This window comes from Colossoma macropomum, unplaced genomic scaffold, assembly GCF_904425465.1.
Source record: "Colossoma macropomum unplaced genomic scaffold, Colossoma_macropomum, whole genome shotgun sequence".
NCBI lineage: Eukaryota > Metazoa > Chordata > Actinopteri > Characiformes > Serrasalmidae > Colossoma > Colossoma macropomum.
In genome coordinates this window covers 15487876-15508583 of record NW_023494804.1, presented here as the reverse complement: position 1 = coordinate 15508583, position 20708 = coordinate 15487876, and the positions used below count along the sequence as shown (strand labels likewise).

Sequence of the window (20708 nt, the reverse complement as noted above, 5' to 3'; positions counted from 1 at the left end):
TTATTACATGAAATGGTTATGAATTCACTGCCTGATGTCTGAGACACTGTTTTATGATGTTTTGAGAACTTAAACTCCCTTCATGGTGGAGGGATACATGCAGAGTGTTGTGAGGCAAAATAGTCCCCAAAGAAAATGTATTATTTCAGATTTTTCACTATTTTCCCATCAACATTCCATATAAAAGTCAGAAGACACATGTAGGTTCACTAGTGGTTCTGGATAGTAAAATGTCTATATTTATGTTGTAGTCATGGTGACCCCTGGTTCCTATCACCACCATTGCAAAGAGATCTGAACCATTTCACACCAAACCACTCTGAATCACTCTGTTTACATCTCACGCTGAATTATGCACAAATTCCAAAAGTGGTGGAATTATATCAACTTGAGTTTTTAGCCAAACAAAAAAATAAAAACAGGGAAACATGTGCAGTTAGTATCCTATTTTAGCTACATACTCTCCTAAAGCTGATGTGGTGTATGATTCCCTAAATGCTGGAATTTCTCATGTTATTTCCACCAAAATATAAAATTCTAAAAGTTCAGTGTTGGGTTTTATTGACATTTTGCTCATGGTTTCAGCTCCTGCTGTTAATTTGGGCACGTTTGCTCATGCAGTAAACTTATTAAGGTCAGAGGTCAAGGATACTGAAGGCTCCAGCTTGAACTAATTCTAAATATGATTAAACTAAAGAGTTTTTATCTCTCAGGATTTCCTCAGACTTAATTAATCAGCAGCAGGTGAGATGTCCCCCGCCGGCGGATCAGAGAGGCCGAGTAGGTTTCACTCCCTCCCTGCAGGCCTGAGAGAGGACGGACAATATAAAACTTCAAATCTCCATTTGCACTTTTCCTCACAGTGATAGTAAAAGCAGCTAAATTTTTCATCTGTTTAGCATTTTATTAGCTGCTCTTTTAATGTTCTTTTGTGTTCAGGAACCAAGCCTGTGTTCTTCTAAACTACACATTTATAACTGTACTTAAAACAATACATTCTGACTATCTGTATTTATGTTTGGTTGTGTTTATTCTAATGCAATATAGTGTTTTTACTGATAAAAACACTTACTGGTCAAATAAATACACAAAAGTATTGGAACACACCTACTAATCATTGAATTCAGGTGTCTTCAGTCCAATTGCCACAGGTGTATAAAATACACCTAGCCATGCAGTCTGCCTTTACACACACAAAAGAGCTCTCTGAATTCGACCGTGGTACTGTAATAGGATGCCACCGTTGCAACAAGTCAGTTTGCTAAATTTCTTCCCTCATAGATTTTCCACGATCAACTGTGAGTGGTATTATTGAAAAGTGGAAACGTTTAGTAACCACAGCAACTCAGCCATGAAGTGGCAGACTGCTGAGGTGCATAGTGCATAGAAGTCTCCAACACTCCCAATACTTTTGTTCATATAGTGTAGTTTTAGACATTTCTTTTTGCTGGCTACGTTTTGTACCGTGTTTATATGAAGGCCTTTGCTCATATACTAACATATTTTAGACCACTTTTTTATTTAATTTTTTTTTTCATGTTGATGCACACTGTTGTGAGTGGGCTTTGCATATACAGAGAATATTAATGCGATGATATTATGAAGCTGAGATCACTATTTGGGTTCTCGTTACGTTTCATCATAGGAACACAGAGAAAATATACAGACTAACAAAAAACTGATTTTATGTTTTTTTATAACTGTAAAACATCAAAGTTTTGCTCATATTTGCGAATACATATATACTCTCTTATACACTCTTAAAAAAGATGGTTCTTCAAGGGTTCTTCAGTAAAGACAATGGTTTTGTATAGAACCATGAACTTTTTGAAAAGGGTTCTATTTAGTGCTAAAAAAGGTTCTTCTATCATTATGATGCCAAGCTGGTATATAATACACTCTTTAAGAAAGATGGTTCCTTAATCATTTCATTCTTAAATGGTTCTTTGCATAGTAAAGTGGTTCTTCAGATTGATGGAAAATGTGTTGTATATGGTTCTATATAGCACCAAAAAGGGTTCTTCTATCATTATGATGTTAAGCTTGTACCATATACAACACATTCTCCATCATGCAAATGTTTCTTTGAGTATTCATAGTTCTATATATAAGCCTTGTCTTGAAGAACCATCTTTTTAAAGAGTCTACATTGCATGCGAGTGCCTGAATGTGAGAGTGTTACCAAGGAGACTTGAATATTAGGCTAAGTCAGAAATTATATATGTATATTGAATCATGTATATATATATATATATATATATATATATATATATATATATATATACACACACACACACACACCTGTACTGTCCTCTCTTTAACCTTAACGGCAACACTGATAGCTGAACCTGGTTCAGTAGCAGCAACACTATCTCCATCCATTAAATCAATTCTGGATTACAGACAGATCGATAGCTTCCTCATTAGGACCCCACTGTCCCTCGTCTACTCTTTCAGCAGCAGAAAGAGGAGATTCAGCCGCCTGAATTTTGCCCTCAAACTCTCACAGTACAAAAGGGGACAAGGAGAGGGCAGAGGAAAGGAGAGCCTCAGTAAAACTGTATAATGTTAGAGGGTAGTTCCACCCATTTTTCACGATTTCTGCATAATTAAATGGTTAACTTTAAGTTATTCAGAGAGGTTTAATGTGACATGCTCCATTTTGGAGAAACTTAAAGTCATAATCATCATCATCAACAATGCATATAAACTCAGAAGACACATATACATTCACTGGTGGTTTTGGATAGTAAATAAAATGTCTATATTTGTGTTGTAGTCATGGCGACCCCTGGTTCCTATCACCACCACTGTAAAGAAATCTGAACCATTTCACACCAAACCACTCTGAATCACTCTGTTTACATCATTAACACTGAATTATGGAGGAATTTTAAAAAAGATGGTGGAACTCCCCTGTACTCGATAACCAAAACCAATAACAAATAAAGAATAACAATAATTGCAGAGTTATTTCACCCTAAAGCCAATAATGCACACAGTGTACACTTATCATAATACAGAGCCCAGTGATTCCAACCTAAACCTTAAATATTTCTTGTTTTTGAAAACTGTTTCCAGTGATTTCTGATAGTGTTGGTGATTAATGACTGTAAAAGGTGAGGGACTGCAGTGGAGCTCCCGGGTTTCTCTCCTGTGCATGCTGAATGACAGACGTTTTGTCTCCCAGCTGTCCGTCTCCATGCCTGCGGCTCTTTATCTGCCCACCGGTCTGCTCATTCCTGCAGAGTCGATTATTTTTAGCCTCTCTGCCGCCCATCAGTGTCTTACAGCTCTGCTGGATTAAAGCGATAGTTCAGCAAGAAAATCAAATCCCCACAGTTTTCCTCCTTAACCTAAATGTAGCAGATCAGCAGAGATGTGTTTGGTGTCTGAAGTTTGCTTCTTTAGTTTTAGCACTGGAGCTGTGAGGTAGTGATGTGGAGTTGGGGTCGACTGTTAGTCAACTGTCCACTCTGTTGTTTTTTGCCCTGACTTGCTCTAGAGGAGCTCAGTTAATGCATAAAACATAACTACTAACCTACATTTCTGATTGCCAATATGGGAAAAAAATATATGAACATATATTTATATATTTGAAATACATGTCAAACACATTGCAGTTGATGCTGAAATACATTTAAACACTAAAATGTATTTCATAATATTTTGCCATATTAACCAAATATATTTTAAAATACATTTATTTTAAAATGTATTAGGTAATATTACACATAGAAATGTACCATAGAAAAAGAAATGTATGTAAATTTGTTTATCAAATCCATTAGAAAATGGGTGAAAACAGCCAAAATCCTGTCTAATGCACTTTACTGTTTGATACCTTTTGAAATGAATATGTATTCTAGTACCTTAATTTTGTTGAGAAAGAAGTTAAACCATCTTTTTCTGAGCTTACAACAATCTTAAAATGAGGAATATTACATATATCAACTATATTTAAGACAATTTTACTTGCCAATAAATCATTTTTTGCAGTGTGTATGGCTGGTGATGACCTCCCCGCTATTTGGGCTGTGTCGTTATCAGAACTGGTGTTCTGATGAAGTGTGCTATCTTGGTGAAATGTCCTACCATAGCATATATTTTTACGTAGCGCTCTACATAAAACTGTAAGTAGCATATTTTGATGGCCTAAATTACCCTACCAGAAAATGCTACCAGCACTGAAATCTGTAGTTAGGAAAGTTTGATAGCCCAAATTTCTGTATCAGAAAACATTACCAGCAATTAGGATATTTTGAAGGCCTAAATCACCTTTTTAGGGAGTAAGTGATTATAATAAGCTGAGTCTGCAGTGAATTAAGATTAAAAACACAATAAAACATTTGAAATATTACTCTACTATGCTATAGTAATGATATGCACATGCTCAGTAGGACCACTTGATGGGTAGGATAGATTGTTTGAACACCGGTCCTGAGCAAAATTCTGCAAAGGTGTCCTTTTACCCGACCCTGTGAGCCATGTAAACCATTTACCATTTATCAGCCTCTCAGGCTTTAGCAGAGCTCAGTAACACTGAGGTTAATTACTGATCACATTGATTTATCAGTCTATTCAGGCTTTAGCAGAGCTCAGTACCACTGAGATTAATAACTGATCATCACATTGATTTATCAGTCTACTCAGGCTTTAGCAGAGCTCAGTAACACTGAGATTAATAACTGATCATCACATTGGTTTATCAGTCTACTCAGGCTTTAGCAGAGCTCAGTAACACTGAGATTAATAACTGATCTCATTGATTTATCAGTCTACTCATGCTACTCTACTACTTCCAGTTACAAGAACTTGTTCAATCTGTAAATCGGTATGATGTGCATTGTGTCCACTCTTCTTAATATAACCTCATTGCACTTAAACAGATTTTAACAGAATAAAAAAAACTGTGATTAATCCTAATTAACTACACAAAGTCATGTGATTAAATGTGATTAATTCTTTTGAATCTCTTGGCAGCTCTAGTTCCATTACATTAGCCTTGTAGCTCCAGTGTTTATAGCTACCAGTGCGTCACACAGTGTAAATGTGAGAACTGTGTAAATTTGATTTTACAATATAAGCTATGCTGAACTTCAAATATCTGCTTTTTGCTGCTTTCCAGTAGAGATTCGTTTTAAACTCTGTTATTTAATCTGAAGCAGAAAGCGCTGACACATATCAGGGAGAGATTTTATTATTCTAAGACTGTTTCCTCAGTAGAGTGCTTGTGGAGAACACAGAGAGAGAGGGATGAGGAATCTGACAAACAGAAGAAGAAGACATGAAGATGGATGACAGAAGGGGGAGAGATTAAACCATGCGAGCAAGAGAGCATGTGAGAAAAAAGAAAGAAGATGATCCACAAGGGTAGATTCAGTGATGTGACAGAGATGAGGTGAAGAATGAGTGACCTCAGACTGCAGTTTGACGTCAAGAATTAAACACTGTATTGTCTCTAAGGGACACTCCAGCCAAAAAGGAAAAATTTAAGCATCACAACATCGATGGTAAACATGCCTACTGGCCTATACATTGAGATTCTCTGGTCTAAAAATAGGAACAGCCCCCTCTGATGATGTATGTTGAAGGTTTTGAAAAACCACAGCTGTTTTGGGGGCAGCCTGTTTGAGAATGTTTGTTTTTAACTGATAGATAGTTACTGCTGGAAAGCGGAGTGTCTGTATATTTCAACTGTATAACTGGAATAACTGCCTTCTAATCATCAATACAGTGGAGGCAATGGACAGAAATGATTCGTCAGAAGATCAGATGAGAGGGAGAACAAGTTTAAAGCTAAAGTTAGAAAGTTAGTAAGTTAAATTAGCTACAAGTGTGTTTGGATGGTAGCAGCGAGAAAGATCATCTTGAACATTTCGATTGTCTTGGAAACTTTGTTTTCAGCTCAGAACGTACATTTTCTGTGTCATCACATACTGGAGTAAACTTAGTCCAGTCAGAATTATCTGTGCATCTACTGCTCCTGGATATAACAATGTTGTTTACAGTTTTTCCCCATCATTCTGCACTCAATACCCCATAATGACAAAGTGAAAACAGAATTTTTCAAATTTATTGAGAAGGAAAAACTAAAATTTTGCATTGACATAAGTATTTAGACCCTTTACTCAGTACTTAGTTGAAGCACCTTAGGCAGCCATTTTCAGGTCTCTCCAGAGATGGGTTCAAGTCAGGGCTCTGGCTGGGCCACTGAAGGGCATTCACAGAGTTGTTCTTAAGCCACTCCTGTGTTTTCTTGGCTGTGTGCTTAGGGTTATTGCCTTGTTGTAAGGAGAACCTTCAGCCCAGTCTGAGACCTCGAGCGCAACACTCTGGATTAGCTTTTCATTAAGAATATCTCTGTACTTTGCTACATTCAGCTTTCCCTCAACGCTGACCAGTCTCCCTGTTCCAGCTGCTGAAAAACAACCCCACAGCACGATGCTGCCATCACCATGCTTCACTGTAAGGATGGTATTGGGCAGATGATGAGCAATGCCTGGTTTCCTCCAGACATGACGCTTAGAATTGAGGCCAGAAAGTTCAATCTTGGTTTCTTCAGACCAGAGAGTCTGGTTTCTCACAGTCTCAGAGTCCTTTAGTTGCTTCATGTGCATTTTACTGAGGAGAGGCCTCTGTCTGGCTACTCTGCAATAAAGCCCAGATTGGTGGAGTGCTGCAGTGATAGCTGGCCTTCTGGAAGTTTCTCCCATCTGCATACACGATCTTTCGAGCTCAGCCAGAGTCACCGTTGGGTTCTTGGTCATCTCTCTTACCAAGGCCCTTCTCCCCTGATTACTTAGTTTGGTGGGGCAGCCAGCCATTTCATTAGCAAATTTTAGTTTTTAAATGGTATTGTAGTGAATCATCTGTCCATTGATTTATTTTTAACTTTTTGGTTTTTCACTTTTAAATATTGCTATGATGTACAGTGCGGTTACCGACCCACTACAAACTGCTGCCTACACTGAGTCTGGAGCCAGCAGTTGAGGAGTCCTGTTCTGCTGTATTTAGATCTGGTGACTGTGAGGGCAACTGAAGAACACTGAACTCATTGTCATGTTTATGAAACCAGTTTAAGACGACCTTTGATTTGTGATATCATGCTGGAAGTAGCCATTAGAAGATGGTAATTTGTGGCCATGACGGGATGCTCATGGTCAGCAACAATACTCACACAGGCTGTATTTTCAGTCTTGGTGTCCAGTTTGACACCAAGTGAGCCTGTGTCCACTGCAGTCTCAGCTTTCTGTTCTTAGCTGTCAGAAGTGGACCCTGACGTGGTTTTCTGCTGTTGTAGCCCATCCGCCTCAAGGTTCGATTTTTGTAGCAGTCAGGACTGGTTGACACCACAGGGATTGTATAGTCGCATGATGTGTTTGTGCAATGCATGCTGGGTATCTTAGTGAAGGAATACTGATAAACAGTATAAAATCATGAATTCATACATATGCAAATGTATGAAAATGGCCTAAACAGCTCTTACATACATTGCTTAAGGTACTTTTCTTGTCCTTATGGGTGTTTTTAGCTATACTAAGGTACTTTAGTTCATGTTTATAGATAACAGTGACCCTGTTAACACCTGGTCACTTCATGTGTTTAGTATCTGGATTGTATCCTGAAATTTGATTGCTATGTAAGACGGAATATGCAAATCCGCTTGATGTGCGGCAACCAGTTATGCATTTTGTTTCATCTGGGCTCCAACCATGTGCTCCCTCCATGTTTATCTTTCTCTCAGGCCCTGTTTAAAATGTGTCTTGGATGTGTTTACACATGCATTTTTGTGTGGCCTCATCCAGATATAATCCTGATACTTAACACACATGAAGTGATCAGGTGTAAACGGGGTCAGTGAGTCATACAGCATCAGAAACTACATAATCAAGTCTATTTGAGATACTGAACAACTCCACACACTTTTGAGAGAGTGTGATGATTTAGGCCTGCAGTTAGCACCATGCTAATTTATGCTAAGCCACAGTTCCATTATTACCTTAGGCTTGTGGCTCGATTGCTGAAGTGAAAGAACTTGTCTTGGCTGAGGCACTCAGTGTGTTGGTGAGGCCTAATCAATGCAGGCTGAATGCTGACCAGCTTGGTGATGGATGAGCTGTCAGCAACTTTATCAGAAACCCCTCTTTTGTTAGACACCATAGCCCATCTGATGATGCACAGCTTGTGTTAGCCATCCTTTGACCGTTCATCAGCGGTCATTCTCTGGCCACAGAGCTGGTCTTGGCTGGATATCTTTGGGGTGGTGGACTACACTTTACTTTACACAGCTTTATTTAAACTCAGACTACATTGAGAGTGATCATTTATAACAAGCATTATTTAAAAAAGAAGGGATTGAAAAGAGTAAATATACATTTGTAAAAGTAAAAGTGTAGAAAAAAAAATATGGCCAAAAAAGTATTATTAAAACAGCACTTAAAAATAAAAATTAGCAGGAGGTTGCTAGGGTGTTGCTAGGCGGTTGCACCCCATTCATTCCTATAGGCAATATATATATATATATATATATATATATATATTATATATACATATATGTTTATATATTTATATATACATAAACAGCTGCAGGCTGAGTGAAGGTGGTTAGAGATTAAAAGTTTAAAATGGTTGAGTGACACCAGCGAGTGGAGTAGAGGAGCTATGTGGTAGGTGTTTCTGATAAATGTCCAGCAAGAAAATTAGAATAAAGATGTAATTTTCTTCCCTGCATTTTTCATCCGTCCCACCTTGGAGACCACCTGGCTAGTGCCCTCCTGGTAATTTGGGTCTAAGACCCCTGATGTAGACACTGGGACCACTATAAACACTCGTGTTAATTGGCTGTGTGATGTCAGGGTTGATTGTTTTTAGTCTCTTACATGATCAATGAGGAGAGTGTGCTGGACCCAGTCACCTTTGAAAAGACCTTTGAATCTAAAAATTAAGCTAAAATGTAGTATAAATAGCCCTGCGATGGACTGGCGACCTGTCCAGGGTGTATCCTGCCTTCCGCCCAATGACAGCTGGGATAGGCTCCAGCACCCCACCGCGACCCAGAAGGATAAGCGGTTTAGATGATGTATGTATGTATGTATGTAGTATAATAAAGTATAGCTGAAAAAAAAGCATGCTTGGTTTGGTCTGTGTGCGCCTGTTTTTAGTCTACAAGATGTACAGGGCACCCATCTCCCTCTAGACTCATCAGCTTAATCCCACTCTAATCAGCTGCAGGCCAATTAAAACTCTCAGTAAGGTTTACAGACTAAGCCAACACTGTCAGCTATTATCAGCTAATAAAGCCAAAAGATTAATTGGCTATTTTTAATTTTCCATATCAGAACTTCCTCTTCTAAACCGTTCCATATACAACACTTACCCATTTAACTGTTTATCATCACTGTAATCACCCATTACGACTGCTGGAGAGAGTATAGAGGTACAAGAATAAAATAAAACCTTAAATAAAATAAAAAAGTCTTAAAGAACTCATATCTAGAACCTTATTTTCCATGCTATTCTGAAATAGGAATTTGATGTACTATGTAAACATTAAGCTCTGACAACATACACTACTTCAAGCCATATATAGAAATTAATTCGCAAAAACAGCATGTTTTGAATTGTTTTTGTGATGTCATTTACATATATCCACCTATTCAGCCTACAGCAGTTCAGCCCCTCCTGTTTACACTGAGGTTATGAGGAGTGTTTCAGCCTGGACTGCTTTTTGAATTAAGTACAATACAGAACAGCCAATCAGAACTGAGCTCATCTACATATATATTTAAAAAGACAGCAATTAAAACAGCCCATTTCATTCTAAATGATAAAGAGAGGTTGAAAATAGTCATGAAAAAATAATCCCACACAGGTCTTAAGTAGACTTGAGAGCCTAAAATAAGAAAAATGAAGTGTATTGACCCTTCAAAAGCACTTTTACATAAATTAAAGCTACATAAGCAATTTTAGAATACCAGAGTATGAACACAGTAATTTAAGATGTAGTACATTAAGCCTATAGATTTCCTTTGGACTGTGCAAGTCCACATGTGCGATCAGCTTTTTGATTCAAAAACAGGCACTACACTACAGCATGAAATTCACGATGCACTAACATAAAGGAGCTTTGCTGTTTGTTTTCCCACTTATGGCTTTGTATCTCAGCATACTCGTTTAAGTATTACTTCTGTGCTCAAAATGTTTTGCAAATACTTGGTATATAATAGCTTGTATAGTATGTCAGACCTTCATACATAACTCTCTAGCTCCTGCATGGCTCTTTATTCCATTTACTGTACTTTTATTTTAATTTTCCCTTAGCCAACTACTTTTTCCACAGCCTGTTTCATTACATGTCAAACATGACTCAAGACAAACTCCTTGTATAACACTTGGCAATAGATTCTGAAAAGGTGCTATATTAATTAAATTAACAATGTATAGTTTTAAAATATTTAAAAGTTTTCATATTGAGAAACTCAGATGAAAAATGACTACTTAAAGCTAGTCACCACTTCAAGTACCTACTGCTGTGTGCACATTCAAAAACGTCACCACAAAACAGCCACCATTACAAAAAGATTTTATTAGAGGGTAACAGAATGAGTCCAATTAGCATATTTACAGAAACACAATTATCTACATATTGGAATAAGTGGAATAAACCGAGTGCTTAGAGGCAAATGGGAACAATACAGGGGAAAAAAGGGAATGAGGGTGAAACTGAAAGACTGAGAACAGACTGCATCTGAGCACACCTCAGTCACCACATTACTGCATCTGGTAAAGTAACCAGAACCTGTAATTTATAATCAGACAGGCTCAGGTATCTTTCCCAAGACTCTCTCATGGGTTAAACAGTCAGTCATGTTGGCTCCGTCGATGTGTGAACCAGCGCAGAGTAAAACTTCTGTAAAAGTAGCCCAGCAGCCATGCAGGCGGGTTTCGACACACAGAGCTGGAATGCCTTCAGTTTCCCTGCAGATGGATTTAGGACGACTCCTCATCGATCTTGGGGGCCAGGTAGTACTTGATGTGACCCATATCTGCAATCTTGTACTCCACCACTACAAATAAAGAAAGAGGGAGCAGCATGAGACACTGTCTTGGTAATTGCTGCATTTCGATACAGCAGTTATCAGCCACAACAAAAGCATGTGATTATTTCTTATTCAGCTCATTCTGCTCTAATTCATCCCATATTTGAGTATAAGCCCAAACTAAGTTAGGAATAACTAGGCTTCTAAATGCTGATAAATTCAAGGCAACTGCATAGAGGTGGGCGATATGACAAATATAATATTAGGATACTTAGAAATTCACAGTATTTTTCCAGATATGGAGATCTGTAGTGCTACATTTTTAAAAATACCATCAAAACTGAACACAATGATTTTTTTATTCAGTATTTGGCATTAAATCTGGTTAAACTGACCAATTTTGCTCTCTTTATAATGAAACGCAGTTTCGACAAGTACTGACGATATACAAGATATGTTCAGAAAACCAGTGTCCTGTTGACATATCACAATAACAATATTGTCATATTGCCTAGCCCTGCTACTACTGACATTTTGTAACGTTTGTGAATAAGGACATGATCCAGATTTGAGAGAATGTGTGACATGAGCGAGTGTCGTACCAAGAGGAATGTCTGCGGACATGCTGAGCGTGACTGTTTTGGACAGGGGTGTGGCCTTGGTGAAGAAGTTCAGGTAGTTCAGAGCAAAAATCAGCTGCACTGGTTCATTCATCTCAATCGTCACCTGAGAACAACAAAACATTTGGTTATAGACTCTTCATTACCTCCATTATAAATGACCTCATTAATGTGAAATGTAAGCTTACTATGCAGGAGAAAGCATGAACACTTGCCTAATATTAAATTTTGGCAAAGCGCGTGTTTAAATATAACATGTGTGTATTCATATTAACATCTTTAAAACCCACTTTGTCCACATGTACAACAGTTGGCTGTTTGGTGCTATCTGGTGGCCAAAATCAGGCATTACAACACAAAAAATTACTTCAAAAAATGTTTACTTTTAATGCACACAGCCATTAATAAATCTAATAAATTACTAAATTCAAGGCTACTGTTGGATTATATGATGTTTGTGAATAAGAATGTGTTCTAGATTTATGTGTAAATGTTGCTGATTTCAGGTATTAACTGTCAATAAGCATTTTTGATCAAACATCAAGTCTCTTACAGCCTCATCCTCCTTGTCCACATTGCTGGTCTGGGACAGCTTGATGTTGCCCGTGCCCAGTTCACCGCTAGCAGAGAACTTTACTCCGTCTTTGGCGCAGGAAATCATGACGGCATCTCCGATCTGTGACAGGTCACGGCAGATCCGGGCAAATTCACCCGAGGGCATTTTCACCACACAGCTGTACTCTTGCTCCTGGAGACATGAGGGGAAATGAAGTGTAAACGACTCTCCTTCATGAACTAACAGTGCATGTAGAGCACCCCCACAAGTACATGTTATTAAAACTTACTGGAATTCCAAGCTGCTCCACATCCAAGTCCATCAGCTTCATTTCGTAGTCAGAGACCTTCTCCTGATCTGAACAGATTAGCAACCACAATGTTAGTGGAACAACCCTTTTCACAATGACTTTCAAATTAACATCTCCAATAACTTCAATTAACATTCAACACCTTAATTTAACATTAAAAACCCTGAATAGTCTACTGAAATAGAAATTAACTCACTGAGGGTCTCGAACACCAGAGCCAGCGAGTCTGCGTTGTCCTCCGCCCGCAGAGTGATTATGTCCTCATTCCCAGCACACTTCAGGATCTTTGACATACTGAAAAACACAAAACATCTCAATTAGACAAATTTATGAAAATGCTAATTTAATTTTGGAGCAGCTTCCAGCATCCAGTGTTATTTTTAAAATTTGCCATGAAAGGTAACAAAATACTGTATATTCGAAAAAATAAACAAGTGACTGCAAATAAATTCAGTTCATTAAGCGTATAATTTACATAAGAGCTTTATTTCGTCTTACTTTAGCCACAAACACCCTCATTTAGCTGTCAGCTAGCCTGACACTACAGCAATGCATCATGGGTGGTGTAGTTTTTTGTGACCCCTGAGAGCTGGGCTGAAACGTCATACTTTAGAAATTACAGCTTAAGCACCACCAAACAGTGATCCATATCAAAAACACACAAAAACAGTTTTGATAACACTCAGGCCTCCTTTATTAACAGCCACTGTCATGGCTATGCTGAAAGGCTAAGAGTCATTGCTACAAAGCAAAAAGTGGGCATGTTTTAACAAAAAAGGGAAAGACCTTTCACGAGCTCAGTCTAAACTATGGCTGCACCCAAAACCACATACTACTGTACTATACAAACTAAATTAACGAACGGACTTCTAATGGTGGCATATTAGTTATAACATACTAATTATGGTGGTAGTATGTGGTTTTGGACGCAGCATATTTGTCTGTAGAGTAGATAATAAGTGACAGGATCTGTATGTTACAGCTTTCCCACATTAAAATGCCCCATGCATAAAACTTTATAGACTGCTTTTGTAACTTGTAATTTTAATTTATAATTTTTATTTAGATTGTTTCAATTTAAAAAATTAATTCTTTGTGATTAAATCAACATGTATAATATATACACAACACAATGTATTAGATTATTTTAAATGTTAAACTAATAGCTACATTATGCATATATAATTATTAGCTATAGACTTATTTAGAGCCATTATTCAGACTTTAACATCTTATGGCTTTGTTTTATTGCTCCTTTACAATTTCACTGCAGTACAATCACTTTTCCCTCCAAAACACTTTCTGCACTTTTCCATGTTTTGAACCCAATCACTTTAATACGTTTTAAATCTTTACTTAAGAAAACTAGGACTAAGCTTAGTTTAACTTGGCTAACTCAACTAGCCGGTCTCTGTTCTTTTCCCGCCAAACGACGACCTGCGCGCCAAAGCGACGTCATGACGTCACGCGCAAAGAAAAAACTCCTAAACGTTTTTATATATTCCTTTATTTTGTTATTTAGGTACTTTCTTTGTCTTTAAATCATCGCGGCGAAATATTAAGATATTAATTTGTTTATTTCAGTAAATGTTTATTTTAACCGTTAAACAACTCGTCTATAGTCGACGTTCATCGACGTGACGCAACGAGAAGGCGCGTAAATGTAGACATGTCCAAACACATCCCAGACACCAAAATACAAAATAAAAGTATCTTAACTATATCAAATAAAAATAATTGGCTATGAAACAGTTAAATAATAAAAAGAGCCTCGGAAAGCGTAACGTTACCCTTATGGCCGATGTTAATATAAAGGCGCGGTGTCCGCGCGAATGTACCAACATGTACGTTACTTTTTCAAAAGTCTAGAAAACAGCACCAACTATATTTTACCGTATATGATGGACATGCATTACTGAAGAAATAACTGTTTGCTTTTGACCTACAATAAACAAAAAGGAGGAAGGCTGCAGTTGGCTTATTTTCCGTGGGACCTTAAATGGCGCAGTAACGTTAACGTTAGTTGCATTCTGGCGCCTGAGGCCAAAATGCAACTGCTGCGCCATTTAAGGTGGAACGGAAAGTTCAAACAAAAAGCCAAGTTTAGCCTCGTCCTTGCAGATGCGCACTGTAAGTTTAAGCACCGTGTTTGTTTGAGTGTTTGGCGAGTACCTGCTCAAGTTGACCCCCATGGCGAGGTTTCTGTCGCAGCGGTAGGAGTCGAAGCCGTCGCTGCGCAGTGTGAGCTGCACCAGGGAGACATGAGAGGAGTCCATGCTCTGCAGGGAGATCCCGGACGAGCTCACGTCCCAGCAGGCCTCGGTGATCAGGTCCTTCAGAGCCTCCAACACCTTCTTCAGGATGGATCCCTGGACGAGCCGTGCCTCGAACATTCTGTCGTTTATTTAAGGGGGAAAGAAGACTACAAAACTAAGTGGGGTCCTGGCGGCTTATAAGCTCAGAGACAGCGGAAAAAGCGCACCAACTCTGATATATCTACAAGAGGACTGATCTAACAGACCCTCCCGATACACGAGGCTCCGAAATGTGTTTTCTGCGCGCGCTTTCAGTCCACTTTTGATGCAGGCCGGCCTACGCAACTTCCTCCCCCAGCGCTTTAACTCCGCCTAGGACACAGCGGCCTGCAGTTCAGCCGCGCGGCCACGCGATGTCGCTGTTCATCGGTATTACAGTACTGCGAGTTACATGGAAAATAGCTGAGTTTAAATGCACGCATTTAAAAAGGATGGTTCTATATAGAACATTACATGGTTCTTTGCATTGCGAAATGGTTCTTCAATCTGATGGAGAGTGTGTTGTTTATGGTTCTATATAGCACATAAAAGGGTTCTGCTATTGTATAAAAGCTTGACGTTGTAACAATAGAAAAACACTACATAGAACCATTTTAGAAAGGTTCTATATAGAACATATACAATACATTCTCCATCAATCCAAAGAACCATTTTATCATGCAGAGAACCACTCAAGCATGAACTGGTTCTATATAGCACTAAAATGGGTCCTGCTGTTGTTACAGCCTTGGCATCATAACATCATAATAGCAGAACCATTTCCAACACATTGTCCATCGATCTGAAAAATCATTTCACCATGCGAAGAACCATTTAAGCATGCAAATGGTTCTATATAGAACTCATGGTTCTAAATAGAACCATTCCCTTTACTAAAGATCCCTTGAAGAATCATATTATTTAAAGGTGCAATACTATGAAGGAGAAGAGATGTGCTTATTTCTAATCTCTTATTGTTTTATGATATTGGAATGAGAGAGAAATGTTAAATGCATAAATGAAATTATTTTACACATAAATGGAGACATTTCAGATGAATTAAAGGGCCCAATACTGTTGAAAAACGTTTGATGTAGTGTGTAAATACTGTTTACACAAACCCACAGCCTACGGCAGAGCAGTTCAGTCTGCAGCAGTTTAGCCCCCCCACTCAAACTGAAGTTATACGGAGTGTTTTAGCTTGCAGGCAAGCAGGAGATATATCATATCATATATAGTCCTTTCACATTTATTTATATCAGCTATTGTAGAGGACTACGGTATCAATGTCAATGCCTTAAATTAATTTTTTTCCCAATTGAAATAGCTCATTTTTGATTTTCGTTCTTTTTAAGCATTTTAAAAAGTATTTTTAATTATTTGTTTGTTTGTTATTATATATTTTTTCCAATGCTCTCCCAGTTTATGATGCTTCCTGTGCTGACCCTTGTATGTAAAAAGTAAAATAAGTTTAGCCGTTTTTGTGGCCTGCTGATTCGTAGTGTTTACAGTGTGTTGAGGCTGGTTTGGCGTGGAAGGTCCATCAGCAGCTATGAAACTCTGTAGAGGAAGCACTGCTCCTGTAATAACCCAATTAACCATCGCTTTCTATCAGAATGAGTATTATTTTGTCTTCATGCTCTGCCTCAAAGGCTACAGCACATGCCCAGCTGCTGTTTTTGGCAGACTGTCATCCAAATAAACTTTACTTTTCATTGGCCTCCTTAATTGTTTAATAACTCCATTCAGTGCTCTATGATAAAGAGTTAAAGGGGAACTCCACCGATATTTCAAAAGTACTACATAGTTAAAAGGTTTGTATGTCATTCAGAGTGATTTGGTGTGAAATGCTCCATTTAACTTACATTTTTAACATTATTTTGATTACATGTTTACGTTTCAGCTGTGTGTGTATGGTCGGTTGCTATATAACAGACATGACAGCTGATTCTCTGCTTTGATCAAGTAGGTTAAGATTTCCTTACTTGAGATAAGATGCTGTAAGATAAGATTCCTAAATAAAGATCAGATTTGTTTCTGTAATAAGAATTTGTGAAAAATCTTTACCTGTCAGATCTTAAGACAAAAAGACAGGACGTTTCTGTAATACGGCTCCAAAGCTGTAGTCCAAAACAACGTTTTATAGTTATCATAATGTTTAAAACAGTTTTATTCAATATATTTTTATTGTTATCACAGCGTAACTGATATGTCGAAAGGGTGCGGGGAGCTGCATGAGACTCCAAAGTGTATTTTCTTTGGTAGTACACAACATCATATGCATATAAAAAATATACACATAACAGTGTACACATACATGAATAAGTGTGCTGGGGGATATACATACATAACTACACAATAGTTGAATGAAATGAATATATAACAGTTTTAATAGCTTTTTGTTTTAAAGAGGGCCGTATTAATTGAATGTAATGTTCCATCTTCTTTTTCAAAGGCAACAAAAATGGGCCTTTTGCCTGAGAATTTACACTTATGAATATAAACCTGAGCCTTCACGAGTATAAGATTTATTACATATACATGTGTGTATTCAGCTCTGTGATTTTCCAAAAGACCAAATAATACGTTTCCACAATAAACAGTACTTCACATCAATATTATGAACAATAAAGGCCCTGAGGTTTTGCCTCCAAAATGCATTTTCTGCGCGCGCTTTCCAGACACTTTTGATGCAAACCGGCCCACGCAACTTCCTCTCCGCTCTAAACTCCGCCTCGGGTTTGGTAGCGTGCAGTTCAGCAGTGTGGCCACGTGATGTCGCTGTTTACCACCAATTAGATTACAGTGAGCTCCAGTAGAGCGAGTCGAATGCTACATAACAGACAGATGCTAATGATTTTTTATGATGATGAAGAAGAATTCTTATCTTATAATACTGGATTAAAATGTTATTTAGAATAGAAATTCTGGCATTTATCATTCAGGGCCTTTGACCTATGTGTCCTATATTACTAAACACACTGCCCCAACATAACAGAAGCCACCATTACTGCACAGTCTTGTTATGCAGAAACCATAACATACCTTTAGCTTTTATCTTTTTCTCCTCATCTTTTCTTTCTTTTAAGACATAATTAATCATTAATTCTCCCTAACTCCAGCATCTTAGACAACATAATGGTAACTTACAGTAATTACATTAAGTTGTTAGGGGGCCCCCTGGTGGCTCGGGAGCCCTAAGCATCTGCTTATGTCAGTTATTAGGTAGAGCTGGCACTGCAGGCAGGTGTTTAGAACTGCTGTTTGGACAAGGGGTGAGTGCTGTGTTGTACTCTAGAATGACCTTGGCTGGCTGGGTAAGAAGTGCCTGGTCCAGTATGGGTCGTGTGCTGAACACAGTCGAGGTTAAACCATGAGATCCCACATGGAGCACGTAAGAAGGCCTGAGCAGTAAAAGTATAATGATAATTATCAAAAATCAACTCAGACTTGAAAGTGAGCACTGGGAAATGCATATGATAATCATCAGTAATTACTGAGACCAAATGATATGGATATTTTCAGATTTAAGCAAAGCAAGGCAAGGCAAGTTTATTTATATAGCACCTTTTATACATGCGGCAATTCAAAGTGCATAGAAACATACTTTTTTGTGTGCATAAACAGTCACAAAAGTCAAAGTTCCCTCCAGAGGGAAAAAACTCTCTCCCACAGAAACCACTTTTCTGAACTGCCTGAAACGCTTCGTTGGAATTGCAGCCCTTTTCCTTTGTTGCAAGATGATGCAATCTTGTAACACAATCCTTACTGCACACCTACCGGCGAGCTCGGCACACCCTCACACAGTGCACAGCAGCTACTGGAGGAGGTGGAGTGTGGTCAGTGTTGTAGCGTGTGGAGAAGATGCTGACCAGACTTTCAGGATCCACTCTGGATCAAACTGATTCGGCAGAACTGACGCTGCTGGAGAAACAGCCACAGCGGAGTTTACAGCTTCTCAGGAGAGAAGGGTCTGTCTGCAGACTGCAGGACAGGGGTGGAGCTGTTTTGGAGGTTGACCAACAAAGTGGGTGAGCTGACTAATCAGAGCACACTGGGCTCATCGGGAGGCGGGGCTTAAAGACACAGGAGCTCTAACAGAGCTTTTCGGACAGAGGGTGAATACAGATGAACAATATAAGGGAAATAACGTGTTTTCGGAACACTGAAGCTGTATATCTGTTCTAGTAGAGCCTAAAAATAAAATTATGAACACTGAAATTGAGCATAATAGGTAAAGATGGCTACATTCTGAGCATATTCATCTAGGAGTTTGTTCGAGCAGTTGGCAGCAGAGTGACTTAAAGCTGCTGCACCCTGTTTGGTTCTGATACTGGTCACTGCTAGCTGTCCAGTCTCGAGTGATCAGAGAAGCCCATCTATTTATAGATTTCATATGATTTTTGCTTATGAGGGCAAGCTTTGATTTAAGAACAAAAAGAGCACCGAAAAAGTTCAATCATTTAATGTCCCCACACACTTTACTCTGATAAGCTGCACCCAGAAACCTAGTTTTGATCACAAACCTGTATTCACTTTGTTGTTCTGTAGTTGGCATCATGCCCATATTAGGAGCCCAAAGCTAAGTGATTTATCTCTATGAGGAACATAAATGATGTTTCAAAAAATCACAGCTGTCTCCATTTTTCCACCAAGTGTCACTGAATTATGAGGTCGTGAGGGAGTCGAAATACGAATATTGCTACATGCAAGCTAACACTGACCTCACCAAAATACCCCACACAAACCAGCATGCTTTGTCCATTGTGGTGGTTTAGAGGCTTTGGCAGTTTTACACTGTAGTTTGAGTACTGGGTATGTGAGTATGGAATAGTGTTTAACTTTAGTAGTTGACTTACTTATGTTCGAAGTAATTTCACTGTGTAACAGTGAAAGCGTCTACATGCACTTAATAATCTGATCATAATCGGATTTCTGCAGTTATCTCATTATGCAGTGGTCGTGTGAACAGCACACTCTGATTTCTTACAATCGGATCCAATCCTAGAGGTTAAGAAATCTAATAAAGAGTAATGGGGCTTTTTAGTGCATGTAGACCCTCACTCTGATTTCTTTCATTTCTCTCAGACTGCGCACGTGTGAAAACAGAGGGCCGTCCCGGAAACAGAGAGCAGCTTTTAACACAGCAGCTGCGAGACACAACACAACACTTTTGGAGTGACGCTGAAACTGACTACATGCTCGATGAAATGAAGGATTGAAATATTTTTCATCTTCTAGATGATATATGTTCACATTTTCTGCTTAAGTGATGAGTTTTATGTTACGTACATGTCACGTGGTTGTTAAGCAGAAATCTGATTACTGCCTGACTTATGTAGATCCAGAGTTTCCTCATTATCTGATTACTCAAGAGCATGAAAACACACTGAACCAGTTACTGTCACAATCTGAATTTCTGTAGTAATCAGATTATTAAGTGTAAACTGTTACTGTGCAGCCCAGTGGAGCTACATCAGGAGCTGTGAATGTGTCTCACAGATTGGAATGTGAAAATAATAACGCAGAGGGCAATCTCAGCCGTTTAGATTATAGCTTTCACTTGTCATCACTACAACCACAAATCAAATGAAATCAAGTCAGTACACTCAAATACACTGATTAATGTGCTTTAAAAATTTAAAAAGGTTTAAAAGTATTTTTCTGCCTTTGGTGGATCAATTATGGTCTTGTTATTTTATTACAAACAGCCACAGCACTGGTGAATGAACTGGAAGCTGCCATCCCAAAAATGGCGGCAGCATGATTGTGACGTCATCGGATTACTATCAATTGGCAGTGGCTTTTGTGAAACACGGTAAATGAGAGATGCTCTGAAGAGAGTGAGGTGCATTTTTGGACAGTTAAAGTTTACGTTCACTATGT

The 20708-nt window shown here is 38.5% G+C and overlaps 1 protein-coding gene across 1 annotated transcript; it reads right to left on the bottom strand.

Annotated features, from left to right (window-relative positions):
• Positions 1 to 10568: 10568 nt before the first annotated feature.
• Positions 10569 to 15126, bottom strand: pcna (proliferating cell nuclear antigen). The gene is made up of 6 exons (XM_036595390.1): positions 14701 to 15126; positions 12725 to 12822; positions 12508 to 12575; positions 12216 to 12410; positions 11645 to 11768; positions 10569 to 11069 (listed from the first exon to the last, which is right to left on the bottom strand). The coding sequence occupies exons 1-6, from the start codon at positions 14919 to 14921 to the stop codon at positions 10993 to 10995; spliced, it is 783 nt and encodes a 260-aa protein (XP_036451283.1). The 5' UTR covers positions 14922 to 15126; the 3' UTR covers positions 10569 to 10992.
• Positions 15127 to 20708: the final 5582 nt, after the last annotated feature.